This window comes from Trachurus japonicus, chromosome 19, assembly GCF_045865225.1.
Source record: "Trachurus japonicus isolate A0001 chromosome 19, Traja_1.0".
NCBI lineage: Eukaryota > Metazoa > Chordata > Actinopteri > Carangiformes > Carangidae > Trachurus > Trachurus japonicus.
This window is the reverse complement of record NC_140925.1, coordinates 5749917-5769440: the sequence shown is the minus strand read 5'-3', so window position 1 is coordinate 5769440 and position 19524 is coordinate 5749917. Positions and strand designations below refer to the sequence as shown.

Genomic DNA, 19524 nt, shown 5'->3' with positions numbered 1-19524 from the left:
CTGAGTACAGAAAAATCTAATGAATAAGATAAGTAAATAACTAATAACATATTAAAGGGGAACTATGCAAGTCTGGTCACTTCTCCTCCGTGTTGCTAACCCTCCTCTCGGCCATGTGCATCTGTTTTCAACGATGCCGGCGAGAAAAATCCTGCATAGTTCCTCTTTAATACCCTAAATTAAACTCATTTAGGAACCAGTCGCTTCCTCTGCAAAGAATTATAAAGATAAAGATAAAAAGTTGAAATTTACAAGATAGATGTAAACATTTAAAAACCAATTGTGCCAATACTGGTGAAGCAGAAGCTATAGTTAGCGTAGCTTGTTGTGCGTCTGGTCGTCCCAGATGTTGTGGTACATCCAGATGTGTCTGGACAACACGCTCCTCTGGATGAGGTGGGACATTGGCTTGTTTATTTGCTGTGGCTCAGAATTCATTTCAATTAATCAGCTAATCAAACAAAGGGCCTCCTCTTCTGATGCCATGAACAACTAATTGTTTGCTCTTGTACACAAACAGCAGCAGCGAGGCCCCCCCGGCCCCCCCGGCTCCTCTTCAGTGTGACAGTGTAACAGTCTGATAAGGCCTTATGTTATTACTGCTTATGTCCTCACTGGCTGCAGCGGTGGACTCTGCCTGACCTTTACCACAGAGAGCCGAGCCGAGCCGAGTCTCTCCGTGGTTCCCTCACAGCAGCTCGTTTGTGTGTGGCTTGTATGTGTGCGATTGCGTGTTTGTTGTTGTTGCGAACACAAGTCTTAATTAAGATTCTTTTCACATGTGAAGAGCTGCTTCTCCGTGACATGTTCTTCTACGTGCTTATTAATGTTACAGCGCGCGGCAAAACAAACCAACAAACCACCTTCTAATGTGATGCAGATTTTTATGTCATGAATGAAAAGATCATTAAAGAGGCCGAACCTTCACAGCCTAGATACGTCCCTGCTGTTTATAAATCCATTAAAGGTTGCAGCACTTGAGTGTAAAGCTCACTGTACTGTACTTAACTATCCATTAGTAATTCTGCTCATAAGGATAAATAGAAGGTGTTTGTTTTGTTAGTGCATTAAAGACTAATTCATAATTAATAGACGGTATTTCTTTTCATTGAACTTCTCAGGTGTGTTTGCAGAAGGAAAAACAGTGTCAAACTCTTTTAATCATCACTTTTTAAAAGAATTACATGATTGTTAAACCAATAAAGTCAGAAATAGAAACATAAAGCTCTCAGTTTTCTTACTTTATCCAGTTTATAGCACAAATATATTGCATTTATAAAGATATACAACTCTTAAACAAACAGTAAATAAAAATAAAATAATTAAAACCAAAACTTTATTCATTATTATTGTTTTTCCTGAGGAAGAAAACGATTTGAGATGCGGATCAGTCGCCTTCTCCTGCACGGCGCTGATGAAACGCTGCTTTGCCCCCAGAGAGAGAGAGGGAGGTTGTTTTTGAATCTACACATAATCTCTCTATTAGCAGTAAAAGCAGTAATAATATCAGTCACGTCTGAGTCCATTCTCATGTCCTGTATCCCACTGTTCCGGATTAGAAAGGCATTGAACCGGGGATTAGCGGAATAGAAAGAAGCCTTCCTTGGCCAACAGTGGAGGGGGATGAGGGGGAGGAGGAAGAGGAGGAGGAGGGGGCAGGAGCTAATGGATCAAGACCTTTTGAGCACTTGTGCATGCACACACAGTCTCTCTCTCACACACACAGACACACACACACGGTGAGTCTTTCGCATTGATTCAGCTGCTCATCCTAAAGCTACTTAACCCTGTGAGAGAGGTGACGTTGTGTGGGCCGTTCTGCAGGAACTCTCCAGTTGTAGCAGCAACAATCGAAGGTGACAGACTTTGACCCTTTGACCTCGGGGGCCACGATATCCAGTCTTAAGTCTGTCTGTGTGTGTGTGTGTGTATGTGTGTGAGTGACTGGGAGGAATCCCTGTGCTGAGGAAAAGCCTCTGTTTCATGTGACTGAGGGTCATGTAATGCTAGATGGAATTTGAGACCGGCTCACATGGGAGACTTAGTGGAGTTGACAGCATAACACAGTGTAGACACAACATGTGGTGGAGCATTTAGGGAAGCTCCCGTTCAGCCGCTGGCATGGCCGGGTACTGTACGTTTGGAACAACTTGTATTTAAGGCAAACCCGGTGATCTGTGTCCAAAAAAAAAAAAAGACACAAGACGCTGTCATCGCTCGCCAGAGTTTGGGACGTGGGTAGGGCTGAGCGATTTATCGTTTTCTGATCGAAATTGTGATTTCAGACAATGCGATCTTGTTATCGCCAAAGCTGCGTTTTTTGCAGATGGTAGGCATAAGATAGTGCCTATACCTACTTGAGATCATTTGGTAATTGTTCAGTTTTCTTTTTCTTATCATTACTTATTTAACATTGTTTTTTTGGAATTCTTTTGTATTTTATTTAACTTTTTTAACTTAACACAATTAAGGATCCTTGCACTACTTTCAGTTAAGACAATCAAAGTCGAAGATGGCTCTTTTAGTTCTTCAGTTGTAATAACTGACGTTTGCCAAGGACTTTATTAATAAATACATTTGAAATCAATTCTTAACTTTAGTTTTCATTCCTGCATTCAATGGTATGATGTCATTTTCTGTCATTTTTGTAAATGTTACTGTTCACTGAAGCTTGATTTGAAGAAAATCGTGGATCAAATTGAAATCGCAATATCTGCCAGAAAAATTGCAATTGTTCAGCCCTCGACGTGGGTGTTAATTTGCTGCACCTGTGCATGCGGTGTTGTGTTGTGTTGCAGAGCGTCAACGCTGCAGCGTCCTCTGCATCAGCTTTGTAAACATAAGTAAGTAATTTATTTGGGGTCTGGTGTCGGGTGTGAAGCGTCTCAATTTCACAGCTACCGGTCGGATTTATCCAGTCAGGTAATAAAAGGCTGGAAGGATTTCATCAAGCTCTGCAGAGCTTTAGATCTGAGAGAGAGAGAGAGGACGCTGAGAAACCCAAATCAAGTTAAACATTGAACACAACACAGCAGCAGCGGTGGCGGCGGCGGAGCAGGAGTGTCTGACTGTGACGGAACACTTGATGCCTCTGATGCATCCTGCAAAGGCTCCGATCAAAGAGTGTTGAGACGTGCGCTCGCTACAAATAAAGTCCCAATTTACTACAATTTGCACAAGGTTCTCAGAGCAAATGCAGCTCTCAGATTGAATCATGGGAGAAGTTTTGTTGACAAAACCTTGATGAATTCACATGAGAGAAGACGAACGAAGGCCTCGCTTTGAAATCACACACGAGTGTTTTCATTATTGAACAATTTGGTTCATCAAATGTTGGAATCTACGATACAAAGTCTCCATCCTCAGATGTTTTATTTCTTTGTGGCCAAAGAGCCATGCTCATCAATCAGAGCTTAATTACATTAATCATCAATAGGACGATCGCTACTACTAACTACTTCCGGGTAGAAAACCAGCATCAGAACAATAGTGACAGATGAGAGTTTCGCTATATAGCTCATTTTCACATAATTATATCACCGTTTAGACTAATCTGACTAATCTAATCTGTTTGTAAAGTCTATAAAACCAATGACTGGACAAACATTACTATTTCTGTGTGCACGTTTTTGTAATTAGTCAAATTATCAAAAATTGGCCGGGCTAACCGTTAGCTACCTGTTTAACTTTAATAACTCAGTGACTCAATAAACGGTCCATACATTTTTTTTTTTACAGCAGGTGTCTTAGTTACAATATGACTGAGCTAACTGGAGTAGTTTCATGTCGTGTCCGACAACGGGAGGGTTTTAACAGTTGACATCCTGATGTTAGCTTAGCTACCGCCGTTAGCTTAGCTACCGTTAGCTGTCCCTGTCAGCTGCAGCCTCTGGTGCTTTCTGGACACCGTGATTCCCCCAAACTGAATAAATACCACACATAGCAACACAAAACATACACACAGAAATAGTAGCCTAATGTTTCTTCAATCATTTCAGATTTGTCTTAACGGTGACAGGGCGTGAAAAACATGATATAGGCCTACTGTAAACTCTCATTCGTTAGCTACTACTGTTGTCATTCAAATTACATGCTGGTTTTCTACCAGGAAGTAGCTGTAAACAAGGAGATTCGTTCTATACTGATTGATTTTTTTTTTTTTTTGCCTCGTTGAGAAATAATGAAGTTCCTAAGACACTGACCCCACTCTTCTTCTTCTTTGTTCTCCTCCAGACTGGATCCCACTCCACGCTCCGTATCCCTGAGATCCACATCCACCTCCACCTGCCCGACCCCCCGATCCTGGACCCCCTCCCACAGCAGAACCTCCACCCACCAAGCCGCAGAACAAACCAACCTCACCTCACCTCAAAGGGGGGGGTCCTCCGCTTCCTATTTTGGAGACACCCAACCCCCCCTCATCCCTCCCTCCATCCCTCCAACCCTCCAACCCTCACCCCCCCCCCTAGGGACGGGACGGGACGGGACCCTGTCATGTTCCACTGACTGACCCCTCCCGACCGGCGAATGACAAGCGTGCATCCGAGGGCGGGGCTTGCCTCAGTCTCTCATCATTGGCTGCTGGATGGAATTAAGGTGAATGGAACACATGCCCAAGGAGCAGGACCCTAACCCATCAGAGGGAGAAGAGAAACGGTGAGTGCTCAGCGTCGTGGGGGGGTGGGAATGGGAATGGCGGGCTTGGGGGGGGGTTTGGATGTTGTGAAACCGGCTGCCTTCGTCTCCCCTGATGTAAACCTCCCTCTCTCTCTCTCTCTGTCTGTCATTGTGTAACGCTGTTATTTATGGGGGGAAGGTTTTCTGAGGACATCCAAAGGAAATCTTTATTTTTCACTGGGACTTATCGTCTAAATCTTTCTCATGGCGCTCATGTTTTCACTAGTTAAACAACGTAGCCGTCCTCTTTTCTTTTTTTCCTATTTTTTCTTCTCCTCTCTCTCTCTCTCCTCTCCTCTCCTCCTCGGGGCCCATGCACAGCTCCATCTGACCCCAGCGGCAGCAGCGCTCCTCCTCCTCCTCTTCCTCCTCCTCTTGCTCCTTCATTTGTGGAGAAGCAGAGCCGCCCAAACACAAACAAACACGGGGCTGGTTAAGCCCCTTCTCATTAATGAAAACATAATATTAGTGGAATGGAGCCTCGCTCATAGAGCTGCTGCTGGAGGAGGAAGAGGAGGAGGAGGAAGAGGCCCTCTGAGTGGAAGAAGAGGAAGGGGTTATAGATAGATAGATAGATAGATAGATAGATAGATAGATAGATAGATAGATAGATAGATAGATAGATAGATAGATAGATAGATAGATAGATAGATAGATAGATAGATAGATAGACTTTATTGATCCCAAGCTGGGAAAATTACAGTGCAGCATGCAGCATTACACACAGTGACGATAACAACATATAGGGTAAGAATATAAAGAACAAACTATACATAATAAAATAGCAATAGCTGTCAGTCAATATCAGTCTGAGGAGAGGAGTTCAGCTCATTTATAAAGTGCTATACCTTCAAATTAAAAAGTTACTGAGTTAATCTGCTGCCTGGGAGGTTGTGTGTCTGTTTGATCGCATCATGTCGTCATGGCGCTAATGAGCCGGTGAGGAAGTAAACACTTTTATATGTTGTTTTTAAATGGTTATGAAGACACTATAAACTCTCGCCCTGTTTCCATAATTTAACATACATTACACTTATGTTGACAATAACAGTAATAGTGATTATGTTAGGAGTGTGTGTGTGTGTGTGGAGGGCGGAGCAGCAGCAGCAGCAGCATCAGATTCCTCTTCTCCTTCATGTGTTGTATTACAAGCCTGTGTTAAGAAAGTCAATCCGGAGCCCTGATGGATTCCTGGGCTAACACGGACACCTGTCAGGAGATTAACAGCTCTGCCACCCGGGGGACGGGTGGGGACGGGTGGGGACGGGCGGGGGGACGGTCGGTGGGGAGGGGGTTGGGACAGTTGGTTGGCGCTCGTTGGATGTGTGGCGGGAGTGAATGCACAGGCCTGTGTGGACGGTGGAGGTATTCGGCGTATCCCCGCTGCGCCGCCGACACCTGCACCCGCAGCCGGCTGCAGCGTTTTGCACCTCAGGGATAATTAAAAGCACAAAGCATGGAGGCGCTGGCGGAGCAGTTGCTGCCCGGAGTGGATGTCAGTGTGTGTGTGACTTTGGTATGATAGTGGATAGTGGGTTTTATTAAATCACTGCCCCTCCCTGCTGCATGTTGTCAGCCTGTTGTTTTGAACTGCTCCTCTCTTTGATGTGATGCTATGGTTACTAGCCGGCAGACGGAGAAAGGAGCTCTATGGGCTTTATGGATTGAAGATTGTTTGATATGTTCTCTGCTTCTTTTTTTTCTTTTTCCTTTGACTCATATTTGAAGCTTCTATGAACAAAATGAAATATTGGTATTACACGCCCTATAAGGTTTTAATTCAACAACATCCAACGTCACATTGCACCTGTCTCCTCATCAGGCGGCGACGGCTCGTTGAGATGCGTTAAACTGTTGTACAATTAATGCAGAGTTTAGTTAAAAGGTGGATCTGGAGTTGCAACACTTGTCTCAGCGTGTCACCACAGCTGATGCAAGGCTGCTTGCACTGTGTTGCATTAACAGTGGCAGAGGCTTGCACCATAGTGCATAGTGTGTGTTTATGTGTGTGTGTGTGTGTGTGTGTGGCTTGTTGTATGCAGGAATGTTTGTCAAAAGGCCGTTTTGTTTTTTATCCCCCGTGGTGGTGGGAGAGGCTGCAGTCACAGTCCGACATGTTCTCCAGCAGATCACAGTCAATTGTTGGTTTGCTTTTCCTCCCGCTGCTCTGCAGATCAACTGAGCCACAATAAGTGACTGCAATGACTTAAAGGGATAGTTTAACATTTTTGCAAATTGGCCCATTGCCATAATCCCTATAGTTTTAGCAGTAGGTTCGTTACCTTTAATTGTCGGTGCAAGCTATTTTTAGAACGGCGGAGCAGAGCTGCGAGCTGCTCAGAGCTACACTACGGAGGCTAATGGGATTTCTTGGTTTCCCTCATCAAACTCATCAAATACACAATCCAACAATTCCCAAACGCTCTGGTGGACAAGTTGTGACCTGCACATTCACCACGCTATGAGATAATAACAGAACGTTACCAGACAGAGTTGTTTTAGAGGCAAATTCATGCAAAACCGCTGATGCGCGTTCTCGTTCTCGTCAGTCTCTGCATTTACCTGTAAAACAGAAAAAAAAATTCTAAAAATTAGAGATAACAAACCTACAATTAGAGGTAACAAACCTACTCCTAAAACTATAGCGATTATGACAATGGGCCAATTTGCCAAAATGTTGAACTATCCCTTTAATAATTACTCAGAGTCACTGAGGTGGGCCGAGGCTGCTCCTGCATGTAATTGTTATTCCGTCTTTAATCCCACTTCCTTCTTTGAACCTGTTGCTCATCTGAATTTCAAATCGGCCTCAGAGTACAAGCTGTTTCTTTTTTCTCCTTTTTTTTCTCTTCTTCTTCCAGCTGTGATTAACATGAGGACGGTGATAATAGCTCTGCAGCATTCATGTCAGGAAACACACTAATCTGTGCATCTCGAGGCAGGAAGATCCATCTACCCCCCCTCAAATAGACATGGCTGCCTTTACTGAAGAACATAAACAGCTTTTCCTTCCCCTGGATGAGGACGTCCTGTCATGCCCGGGTTAAAGCCATTGTTATTTCCTGTCTTGTTATGGAAGTTTATGACTTGTTATGTCACTGGTTCCTTCGTCTGCTTGGAGGACCGGGGGGGGGGGGGCGGGATTGAATATGAAGTTTTCAGGCTTTAAAACTTAATGACTCGCATCGTTGTTGAATAGACCGGCCGTCAGATGAAGGCGTTTCGTTTGGTTAGCGTGAGCTTTATGTGTATAAATCTAATACAGCGTATGAAATGAAGAAACTCTCTTGGCGATAAATCATTAGAGAGAAACAGACATTTAGAGCCAGGTGAGTTAGAGTGTGTCAGTCAGTGAGTCAGTCAGTGAGTCAGTGAGTGAGTCAGCCCGGCTCCTCTCTCTGCTAATCAGTGATTGACCGAAACGCCGTCAATTTCCTCGGTTAATTATTGTTCCCGGATTCGTACAAGAGAAGTTTCCCCCCCGGCAGCAGCAGCGGCAGCAGCAGCAGCGGCAGCAGGTCTGTGCACGCTGTGACATTTTCAAGTCGACGCTCACAGTAGCAGGAAAGTGGCTGCAAACTGTTTTAATGCTGCATTTGAGCCGTTCCTCTGAATCCCAGGTGGATTTATCTTTATCATTATCATCATCATCATCATCTCTGTGACACACTTTGCTTTGTGGGACCCACTGGTCCAGTACGTTTCTTGTGTTTTGTAAATGTAAATTAATTCCCATAAACGTGCACAAGCCTCTGGCAGTAGTCTGCTTCCACATCCACTAAATTGGCTTCATGCAGATTCCCAAACTGGGAATTCTCCAGTTGATCAGTGCTGCTGCTGCTGCTGCTACTGCTGCTGCTGCTGCTGTTGTTCTTGTGGTTGTTGTGGTTGTTGTGGTTTGACTGGCAGCGTGGACTCATTAACCAGAGCAAATATACAACAGAGAGAAATCACATTATGCAAATGTGCTGCTATAGATTCAGATGCACCTGCTGTTGTTAATCTACACGCATTGTTTTTGCCATGAGCATCAATCTGGACCGGATTTTTTTTTTTCTTTTTTTTTTCTCCTCCACATTTTTTTCCCAATCAAAATTAATCGTTGCAACATATTTGCATAGTGCGATCATTTCATCTCATTTGCATTTGTTATACTGGCACCAGTTACACCACGATGAATGAGAGGGATCAGATGTGAAGTAATCTGGCTAAATGCAGCAGCTCCCTCTCTACGGTACTGGACCTATCAAGCTGTTTGTATTTGAGGTTTCAGCTCAGCGTGTTTATTATTGGTGGTATGTGGCGTACAGCAACAGTACACTGGTGTTTGGACAGAGGGAGTTGTCTCGCTTTCACCCGGAGAGCTCGCTACGTCCCCCCTCCGGCTCGGCCTGTAATTTAGACAGTGGTGGGACACATGAAGGGAACAAAGTCTCCATTAGCGCTGGATGTATAGCACGGGGCTCACCCAGCTGTAAGCGCCGTGGCGTGCATGCATGCCGAACAATAGGCCACAGTTGCACTCTAAACATAGGACAGGGGGCCTTATTCAGACGCTGTTATGGATATAATTCTCTGGAAGATTCGCAGTGCGTCTGTATTGTTCTGTCTGTTCAGAGAGCGTGGGCTTCAAAGCAGGTGTCTCCTGGTCTTTAAGTCAGTTCGTCGTCCACTTTATAACACAAAAAAAAACTCATCGCCTCGATTACGCCCAGTGTGCATCTGGGCTTTGTGGATATAGCTCTGCTTTTAATTTGAATTACGCACCTCTTGAGATTTCTCCCTCCGTCCCAACGCGATGGAAGTGACTGGAAATCTCATTTTGGGAGTTTCGCAGCGATGAAAAATGACATTTCAGAAGTTTAACGGCTACATATCTTTCCAGAAACACCGTCCCGTCCCCGTTACTGTGGAGAACTCACAGAGTTTTTTATTTTATTTTAGTAGTAGTAAAGCCTCTGTAGCCGCTGCATCCAAAGTAAATGAGACATTGTTTCTGGAAAAGCTCACTGAATTTTTCATTGTTGTGAGAAATACGAGCAAAGTCCTTCTCCATCCATCCACACTGTGTTGTAAAAACCTGCTGATATTCTTCTTGTTTTCAACAAATCCTCTGAAAAGACCAAAACCAACATTAATTGATCCCCCGACACGAAGCCCGGCCAGAAACCGGACTCCTCTCTGAGCCTCGGAGCGCCGGTGTTTTCCAAAAAACTATTAAAAACACATCAATGAACCGCACTGTCACACACGTGCCAAGTGTGTATTCATCCGCAGCTGAAAATAGTCCCTGAAAATCCACTATATCTGCCTGTTTGAATTAAGTCTCCTACAAACTACAGTGCCCAGCTGTTTAAACAAATTGCTGACTCTTGTTTTTTTAAAGGAAACTGTATACTGGAGCAGAGAGGAGGCAAAACCAATTCTGCATTTTGACATTTCAGCATATTATCTACACCCCAAGGTTTGATTTCAGACGTGGAGGCAGTTTGTATCCGACCTCTGGTGACCTTGACATCGACAGCTGCGTTGCATTTTCTCAGTTTTGCATTTTGTTTTTGGGTTCAAATTAAGATGCTTATTTGTCATTTTAATCAGAAGCCGCGGCGTGCTGCTGCTCCCTGTCCCACAGGTCACATCAGAAAATAAAAGAGGAATAAATAAAAGAGAGTGTCACGCTTCAGCAGGAACCAGTGAGTTTGAGTGAAAGATTCACAGACGCCTGAACACATCGTTGGTTTTTGATCTTTTTATTGGATTTGTTGACCATGCCAAAGCTTTAGAATAACACCAACTTCATCCTTTAACTCTTTGACTGCCAGCCATTCTCACAGCAGCTTCCTCCAGCTTGCCAGGCATTTTCCAGCTTTTTGACTGATTTCCGTAGACCCACCATAATATTATGTACTGTTACTACATACACATTCAACCCATCAAAGGAAAGAAGAGGGTCTCTAGTTTCCAGCAAAAAAACCTGTTTGTTTCTATCTTGTTCCAGTCTTGTGGAATTGACGGTTGAATATAGGTTAGTTTAGCCCAAAATGCCATTTTGGCACCAAAATCTTGAGAAAAAGAGGTTTTTGTGTCGGCTGTCATTTTCAGGTGAACCAGTACAATTGGCTCCTTTATATTTTGCTTTAGTGACGCCTCAACATCTGTACAGTTGTTCTCTTGTAAACAACAACTAAATCAACACTGACAAATGACTTTTGATGACAAAAGACTAAAAACTATCTGAGTGATTTCTCGCAAAATCTGGCGACTTTCCAAACGCTCTTGACGACTAACGACGAGCGATCGACGGGGTTGTTGTTACTAACGTTTGTGCTTTGTATCACGGAGCTGCACAGAGCTTCGACGAGCTGCCGAGCCGCCATGAGCCCCGCCGCCGCCCCCTAAGCTCTCACCGGCGGCCAGAGTGTCACGGAGCGGCGCCGCTGCAGTCAGACACCCGCTCCGCTCCGTGAGGGGGGGGGGAATACGCTATATTTTTTACATCTCTCAATCCAAATGTGTTTTTCTGCACTTTATTTTGATGATACAAGTCTGATCTTCACAGAGGAGTAGGGCAAGACATTCAGCATGGCGTTGCCATTAAAAAAACGCTAAGACGAGTTATCTCGTCTTTGGCAGACTACGCTTGGATTCGCTAAGACGAGATAACTCGTCTTTGGCAGTGAAAGAGTTAAGTGTAGCAGCTTATGTGGATCTTTAAGGACATGGAGATCTCCCTCGGTATGGATTGTTGTTTTCTCTGCTGCTGCTTCTCCTCCTCCTCCATACCTTTTGCAGTCATGCATGCAGATTTGGCCTCGATGAAACGTGCGCCGTCTTAAAATAGTCGTGTCTCGGTTACTTGGCAGCGCGGCGGTTACCTGTTAGACTCACTCCACCAGTGGCTGTGGGAGAGAAACACGTCGCGTCAACTCTGGCCGTGCTCCAATCAGGGTGGACTGGGTGGTACCAGCGACCGAGCAAGGAAGTCACACCGAGAGAGAAAAAGAGAGAGGGAGGGAGTGAAGGAGGGAGTGGAGGAGGCCGAGTGTATTGGAGTGGGTCACCGGGCTAAACATACTAAGGCACAAGTGTCAGAGACTTCATGGTGCACGAGAGGAGGAAAGGACGTGGAGACTACAGTATGCGTGAGGGGCTGTTGAGCAGCTAGTCAGCTACATCTGCAACTTCAACTAGAGCTGCCATGCATATTTCACAGTACCACTGCGTCCTCAGGTCAGCGCCGGAGCTCTTCTTCATGTCATCTCTTTGGCTCGTGTTGTTGATTCTCATCCCTCTCCGAGTCTCTAACCGTTCGGGGGCAGAGCAGCGTGTTTTAAAAGTTGTGCAACATATTGTAACGCACGTATTCTGCACAGCTATTGAGCCACAGGACTTAAATTATACTTTTTTTTATTTTTTTATTTTTTATTTTTTTTGTGCTTTCACACACTGACTGGAGTTTTAAACTGCGTCTGTTGCTGGAGGAGCTGCAGAGACAGTGTAGTGTGAGGTGTGGGTGTGTTGGTGTGTGTGTGTGTGTGTGTGTGTGTGTGTGTGTGTGTGCGAGGCTGGATCAGGTTGCTGAGAGGCACATTGTGCAGAGCCGAGCACATTCAGAGGCGTGTTGCAATCCGTGTCCCATCAGGGTTTTTTAAGAGCTGGAAATTGAAAAGCGTTCTGTGGTATGCCTACGCCGCCTGCGCCGCCGCCGCCACGCCGTGCCCCGACCTGCAAAAACTCACATTCCATCAAAAAATACTCAATTATGCATGATGTTTTCATCTGCAAACAGGAATACACGTCTACATATGTGTATGTGTTGCACGTTCTATGGGAAACCCGTCAGGCTGCTCGCTTTTTAACAGCAGTTTGTTTCCATGTTGCTGTTTTTTTTGAGCCAAGGAACTCGGATAAGATGTTAATTATTGTTTCCAACCTCCTGCAGGAAATCTTCCACGTTTGTGTACGTTGTGTTTTTCCTTCTAGAGCCACTTGACTGTGCTCCTTCACACAGAGAGAGCTCTCAGAGCGCTGAGCAGCTCCTCCAAGGCCTCGCTGCCAAGGGCGCTAAGCTCTTCTTCCAACTGCAAGGGTGCTAATATTTTCATTAGCGCTATTTTGGGATCATTCAGATCTTAATAGCGGGGTTAGAGCCGGAGCTTATTAAGGAAGCCGGTGACTTGTATTATCATTTCATTATCATATCATTTCCGTGCCAGTCTCTTCACGCTCGCCTGAAAACAAAAACACTGCAGAGAAACGCTCCGTAAGAAGAAGAGGGAAAAGAGGAAAAGCAAAAAAGCTCTGTAACACCTGGCAGGTTGTGACATCTTAGATTATCAAGGACTTGTTGTCGGGGGGGATGCAGGATCTCAGCACAGAGATGCAGAGAAGGTGTAGTTGTCACCGGAGTGACAGAGACCTGAATAAAGAGAAGCTGTTTTTATCCTGTTTGCTTATATTTCCATCTGTAACAACACGCCGCCGCTCTGGGAGGACTGAACTGTCACCAAGCTGACAGCTTGATGGCTGCCGCCTGCAGCCGCCGGTGGAGGGATGGGGAAGCTGTAGCCCACAGACGGAGGCAGAGTTGTTTTTTTTGTTTTTTTTACCTTTCAGCGATTCCTTTTTGTCCCGCAGAGCGAACAGGAAGACTTTGCATCTTAAAGGGATAGTTCACCCAAAATTCAAATTTCACTCGTTATCTACTCACCCTCATGTGGACTAAGAGCTGTGAGAAGTTTCTGAGTCCTCCGTTCCTTCTCTGAGTTACGGGGGGGTCCGCGCAGCAGTATTTGTCCATATAATGGTTGTCAATGGATACCAACTTTCTTCATCCAAAAAGACACACCAAAAAACATTCAAATACCTCCATAGTGCTCGTCTGTAATGTCCCTCTTGTATTGAAGCCCCGACATGAGAAATTGTTCTGAAAAAAAATTAAATAAGTCTATATTTTAAGCTTGTTTGTAGCGGAAGCTCCCAGTGTCTCGGTTCACTGCAAATTCAATTTTTTTCAGAACAATTTCTCATGTCGGGGCTTCAATACAAGAGGGACATTACAGACGAGTAGTATGGAGGTATTTGGATGTTTTTGGGTGTGTCTTTTTGGACGAAGAAAGTTGGTATCCATTGACAACCATTATATGGACAAATACTGCTGCACGGACCCCCCGTAACTCAGTGAAGGGACGGAGGACTCTGAAAATTCTCACAGCTCTTAGTCCACATGAGGGTGAGTAGATAATGAATGAAATTTGAATTTTGGGTGAACTATCCCTTTAACCTATTATTACACTTTGACACTGGCACAGGTGACTCCTGCAGCCGTTGGAGACAGTTGTCATTATCAGATCTGCTCCCACGTCCCGGCAACAGTTCATCTTTTATCCTTGAGTTGGCCCACAGATGAAAGTAGTGAAAGACACAACAGACACACAACAACAATCCCTAATAAATCAGGCTTTAACTCAATAGGCTATTTAAAGGGCTTAATTTAATGCCCTGTTGAGCCATCTGATGTGTTGTGAAAAGGGCAAAGGGAACCATAACGGAGAAGCAGACAGTGCTGTAATTGAAGCCGGGGCAGAACATGAAGGGCAGTTTGAGTTTGGCATTTAGGCTCAATTACAGCGACGGCCTGAACTTAACAGCCACTTATATTGTTATGTTTCCCAGAGGCCGACAGCGTCTGCTTGGTGTGAACAATAAAAAACACAACATAAAAAAAAACAAAAAAACATGCTGACTCACAAAAGAAGTGAGAAACCTTTGGGACGTTTTAGAGAACGCAGCGCTCTTTATTGGACCTTTGGAGTCACGCTGCCGATAATCTCCTTATGAGGCAGAAACATCTTTGACATAATATCACAGTGAGGCTCTGTGTTTTGATGAAGATCTTCACCAGGATGTGTTTCATAGAAAAACAGTGACACAAAATGAGCGGGGGTTTTCTCACTGAGTCAGTGGGGTTTTTTAATGTCACTTGGAAAAGAAAAAAATGTTTTTCTCAGTAATTTTCTTTTCTTCTTTTGTTCTGAGTAATTTATTTATCTCTCTGTTTTTCAGATATCAATTAAACAAACAGATGCTTTCATTCCCTTCTTGAGAGCTGGATTTAATGGAAGCTTAACAACAAACGCTTGTTGTTTAGTTTAATCCAGTTGAACTTTGTTTTAGGTCTGAGACACTGAGAGACGCTCATGTCTTAGAGATGATATTAGTTTATGGCACCTTAGGAGGAAAGAAAGCTCATTCATTCAGATCAGCGGTGATGCTCCGGGGTGGTGGGAGGGAGCTACTTGCAGGATTTTGAAGTACTGTATCTTGGTGATCCAGAAAAAAAATGACTCCAAAAAACATAATAAATACCTCATGAATGCAATAAGCTTCTGTAATATATCGTATATAGGGAAGACATTTGTCTCAAAGGTCTCTATAATCTGTGCAACATACGACTCCCTCCGTCCGTGGACGCTTCAGATAAGTAACGACTCCACCAAGAGAAAACCCTTTAATGGGACAAAAGGTCAAACTTCAGGAGGAGAGAGGGGTGGGGGGGGAGTTCTTCCTGCAGATAATAAAAGAACGTACGTCTCTATATCGCACAGCAAATGAGAGCCGGACCGGGTTTTATTTATGACGCCGTCCCGGTCCTGTAGGAGGAGGAGAGCTGGAGGCGATCAGGATCAGCCTCACTCCTGGGATCTCCAACACATCCAGCACTGACATGGAGCACTCACTAACTCTCCCCTCCCCACCCCCCACTCCCCTGACTCCCCCACTCCGCCATGTCCCTCCTCCATCTCTGCGCTTTCATAATTCCCTTCTGAGAAGAAGCCAGTTCCCATCTGTGCTTTACATGCCTTTCACATGTGTCAGTGCGGTTGCAGGTGTGTGTGTCTGTGGGTTTGCAATTGCGAACACTCGATTCATACTGGAGTGGAGTGGCTGGTCCTTGTGTTGTGTTTTTCTCTTTCTCTGTTATTGTGCGGGTTTTCCCACGTGTGCCCTCATAATTAGAGTTGTTGCGCGGCTTTAATCGTGTTTCTCCACAATAGCTCTGTTCTCTGCTGCGAGAAAACAGCAGCGTTTTCTGTAAGAAAATCTCTCTTCTCCTCTCACCTCACCTCTCATAAACCTTTGGTCCAGAGCTCCATTTCTTCTCTCTTAGAGTGAAAGTTGCAGCAAATCATGCCTTTTGTGTTTTTATTTTTTAACCTAAATTGAGAAGCAGATGGTTGGCTGGTAAAAGGATACACGGTGATAGAGAGAGCAGGGTTACACGAATATAGAAACATCTGTGAGGCCAGGATGCGTTGCTTTGTGTGTTTGATTTTAATTTCACTGCCCATATTAACAGGTTAGAGAGACACTTCCTGCGCATTACAGCAAAATCACACCAACTCCCTTCCACTAACGTCTCTACGTCTCTGTCTGAATCTGGAGTCAAACCCAGGACAGGTTGCCACAGGAACGAACAACCGCACACACTCATATTCACACCTACAGGCAATTTAGAGTCACCAATTAATTCATATGCACGTCTCGGGACTGTGGAGGAACATGCATTGAAACTCCACATGGTTCGAACCCAGAACTTTCTTTCCCTGAGGCTGAACAGTAAAAAAAAAAAAAAAAAAAAAACACCGCGCCGCCTTGAATATGAAAAAAATATGAGAATATTTTTGACCCAATTTTTTGCTGCTGCATGTGGAGGAAAGTGGCATTTTGGAGACGTGAATCAGACATTAATTTATAATAAGGAGAAATCTGACATTTCAGTAACAGGCTGGATGAAGAGAAAGTACAACACAGGTGGTGTTAATGGTGAAAAAGTCAGTTTAGTTTCCTTTGTCCTGAGCTTATGGGCTGTAGATCAGTGGTTCTCAAAGTGGGGTCCGGGGACCCCCAGGGGTCCCTGAGAGGGTTCAAGGGGGTCCCCAACTTTTTCTTGAAATTTTACCACTTTTTTCTAGAATTTTTAAACTTTTTTTGAGAAATTATTATTCTTTATTTAAAAAAAATTTTCCTTTTTTTTTTTTTTTTTTTAGAAATGTTACCACTTTTTTCTAGAATTGATTTTGAGAAATTTTACCACTTTTTTCCAGAACTTTTTCAACTTTTTTTTTGAGAATTTCTAACACTTATTAACATTAACAAATGTTTAAATGTTTTGGGAGAAATTGTACCACTTTTTTCCAGAAATCTCTCTACAATATTTCCAAAAATTCACGCCATTGGCCCTAATTTGAACGTACATTGACTAAAAAAGTAATGTTCTTCAGTCTCGGAACAAATGTTTGTGTATTTCTGGTGTTTGCTTCAAAATGTTGTCCAATGGGGGGGGGTCCGTGGTCTAATTGGTGTCAGTTTAGAGGTCTTTGATGTATAAAAGTTTGAGAGCCACTGCTGTAGGTGACAGTTAAGATCCGTGATTCGTTGCGTGTAAACTGTAGCCTATCGGACAGTTTGTCTGGGGGGTTTTGAGTCGTCAACTGCTTTGACACCCGACTGAGATCCCATCATCACCTCAGACTAGATGAGGATCTGGATGAGGATCTGGGTAATCCAGTTTGCTATGAGCTTTGCATAACCTAACATGCTTGTCTGCAGCCACGTCACACTCCACAATACTGATTCTTCTTCCTCTCTTTCTTTTTCTTCTCTCAGGTGGCTCAATGGCCCGAAAAGGAAGAGGAAGAACAGCCAATGTTCGGTGAAAAGTATGACTGGTGAGTAAATGATGGTATTTTACTCCGGGTGGGGGGAAGAGTCTGAATTCCTGAGTGTCCACAGTGTTAAAAGATAAATAAACCAACATCCATCTTTCAGATCTCTTCATTTGCCTGCATTTTGTTTATGGATGTTTGATATATTTCTGGAGTTGTACCCTTTTCTTTGAAAAGAGAAATTGCATCTGCCTCACACAGCAGCAGAGACAGCGCAGGCAGCTGAGTGACTGCACAGAAGCCAGTCGGCGCATGATTCATCGCCGCCTCTCGTACATTATGCTTTCGATTTGTCACCTCCGAGGAGAAAAAAGTAAAACATCTTGGCATCTGCTATCAATGAGCGAGAGGCTTCCGCTCTGTCGGACGCAGCACATTGTCTGAGTGACAGCTCCAAATCCCCGGAGCTGAAAAGAGGCAGGAAAGAGAGAGAGAGAGATATTGAAGGAGATATGGCGGGAGGAATAGCAGCATTAAAAAAAAAATCCAGAGTCTACAGGATGGTTGATTTGGCATTTATAAAATACATCTCCCAAGGCGTGTCCTTTTCCACATGTTTCCCCTCCCAGCAGGCTTGTTGCCTGCTTCTATGGATCACTGCTGGAAACTTGTACCATATTCTACCTGCCATGGTCCATTTGAACTGGGAAAGTATGACAATATGTCTGCCTGGGGGGGTACGGTTGTCTGAGATTGGATTGCATGCACTGTAATGATGTCAGCATTTTCCTGTATGGAGGAGGGAGAGAGGGTGTGTGTGTGTGTGTGTGTGTGTGTGTGTGTGTGTGTGTGTGTGTGTGTGTGTGTGTGTGTGTGTGTGTGTGTGTGTGTGTGTGTGTGTGTGTGTGTGTGTGTGTGTGTGTGTGTGTATACCCTCCACCAGGCTTTGGATCCTCATTCAAGAAGCTTTAGACAAGTTGTATAACCTGTGCGTTGATATTAGTCACTGTTTCTGTGGAGCTCACACAGCTGGATGTGGAGCCATTGTAATGTATTTTTTTAAAGCAGCACATCAGATACAGATGTACTATATTCAGTGTGTATTGAAAATGCAGTTTGCTCAGAGATGAATGAGTCAATTCCAGTGTTAGAGTGATTAGTGTATTGATCAGTGGACCAACAGAACATAGTTTGACATTTTTAAAGCTGCGCTAATCGATTTTTTTTTTATTAGGGATGCAACATATGATTACAGTATGTGTGTATGTGTCTAAACCATAGACTGTATAATGTCTAAACTGGAGCTTGTGAGTTTGTTTTATGGTCTCTGAGCTCGTTGTTTTGGTTTTCTGGAGTTAGCTCTAGTTAGCTAGCTGTTAGCTGAGGAGCACTCGGCTAAATACAGAACCAGATGTTTCCCTCTGGAGCTGTTGGAGACCAAAACAAAGCTAAAAAATAAGAGCGCTGCACCTCCATTCAGCAGCTGAAGTCAAACTGAACTCCAGGTGAAAGCTAACCTGCCCTGTGAGTCTTATTGGACGAGCCTTAGCCCGCACGTTAGCAAAAAGTATAGTAAAGAGTTTCTATAGTGATAAAACATCCATGCTGTGTTCTGTCACCCCCTAGTGGCCAGAGAGGAAACAGCTGCAACGCGGAGCACAGAGCAGGGTAAATATTATTCATGCAGCTTTTCTCTTTATCTCACATCAAAATAAACAGAATCAGATCCGACTGGGAGTCGACGACCTGGGACCAAACAAAGAAACAGACTTTAATCAAACCTAAATCAGCAGATTAATTGGTAATAGGACTAATCATCAGTCGCAGCTGAATTAGCTCCTATCTATGTGCGATGTAGATTGAATCTGGGGTTTTGAAGAGACTTTGATTTTTGAATGAAACGGGGAGTAAACAACAGCAGCAGCAGCAGCAGCAGAGTTCATGTAACAGCTGCTGTTTCATCTCCAGCTCCCGTGCTGCAGTCTCAGTCTCAGTCTCATCTCTCCATGACTTCAGTGTTTACCGTCTCAAATGTCACCTCACCAGTGTTGTTGTCATGTAAGGACCTCGGAGAAACAATCCCAAGTTTCCTTCAGGGACCCGCCGCCCCCTCCTCCTCCTCCTCCTCCTCCTCCCTGATCCATACACGCTTTGATAAAACCAAATGGCAAATGTCACG

The 19524-nt window shown here is 44.2% G+C and overlaps 1 protein-coding gene across 4 annotated transcripts in view; it reads left to right on the top strand.

The window, feature by feature from the left end:
* thrab (thyroid hormone receptor alpha b) overlaps positions 1-19524 on the top strand; it is a 152457-nt gene that overhangs the window by 109797 nt on the left and 23136 nt on the right. For 2 of the 4 annotated variants that reach the window (XM_085762205.1, XM_085762206.1), the window contains exons 4-5: positions 4234-4656; positions 17347-17408. In XM_085762205.1, the coding sequence (XP_085618331.1) occupies positions 4601-4656; positions 17347-17408 (118 nt within the window). In that variant the 5' untranslated portion in view covers positions 4234-4600. Of the gene's footprint in view, positions 1-4233; positions 4657-11733; positions 11908-17346; positions 17409-19524 lie in introns of those variants that run through there. The other 2 variants (XM_085762207.1, XM_085762209.1) reach the window with 2 other exon arrangements.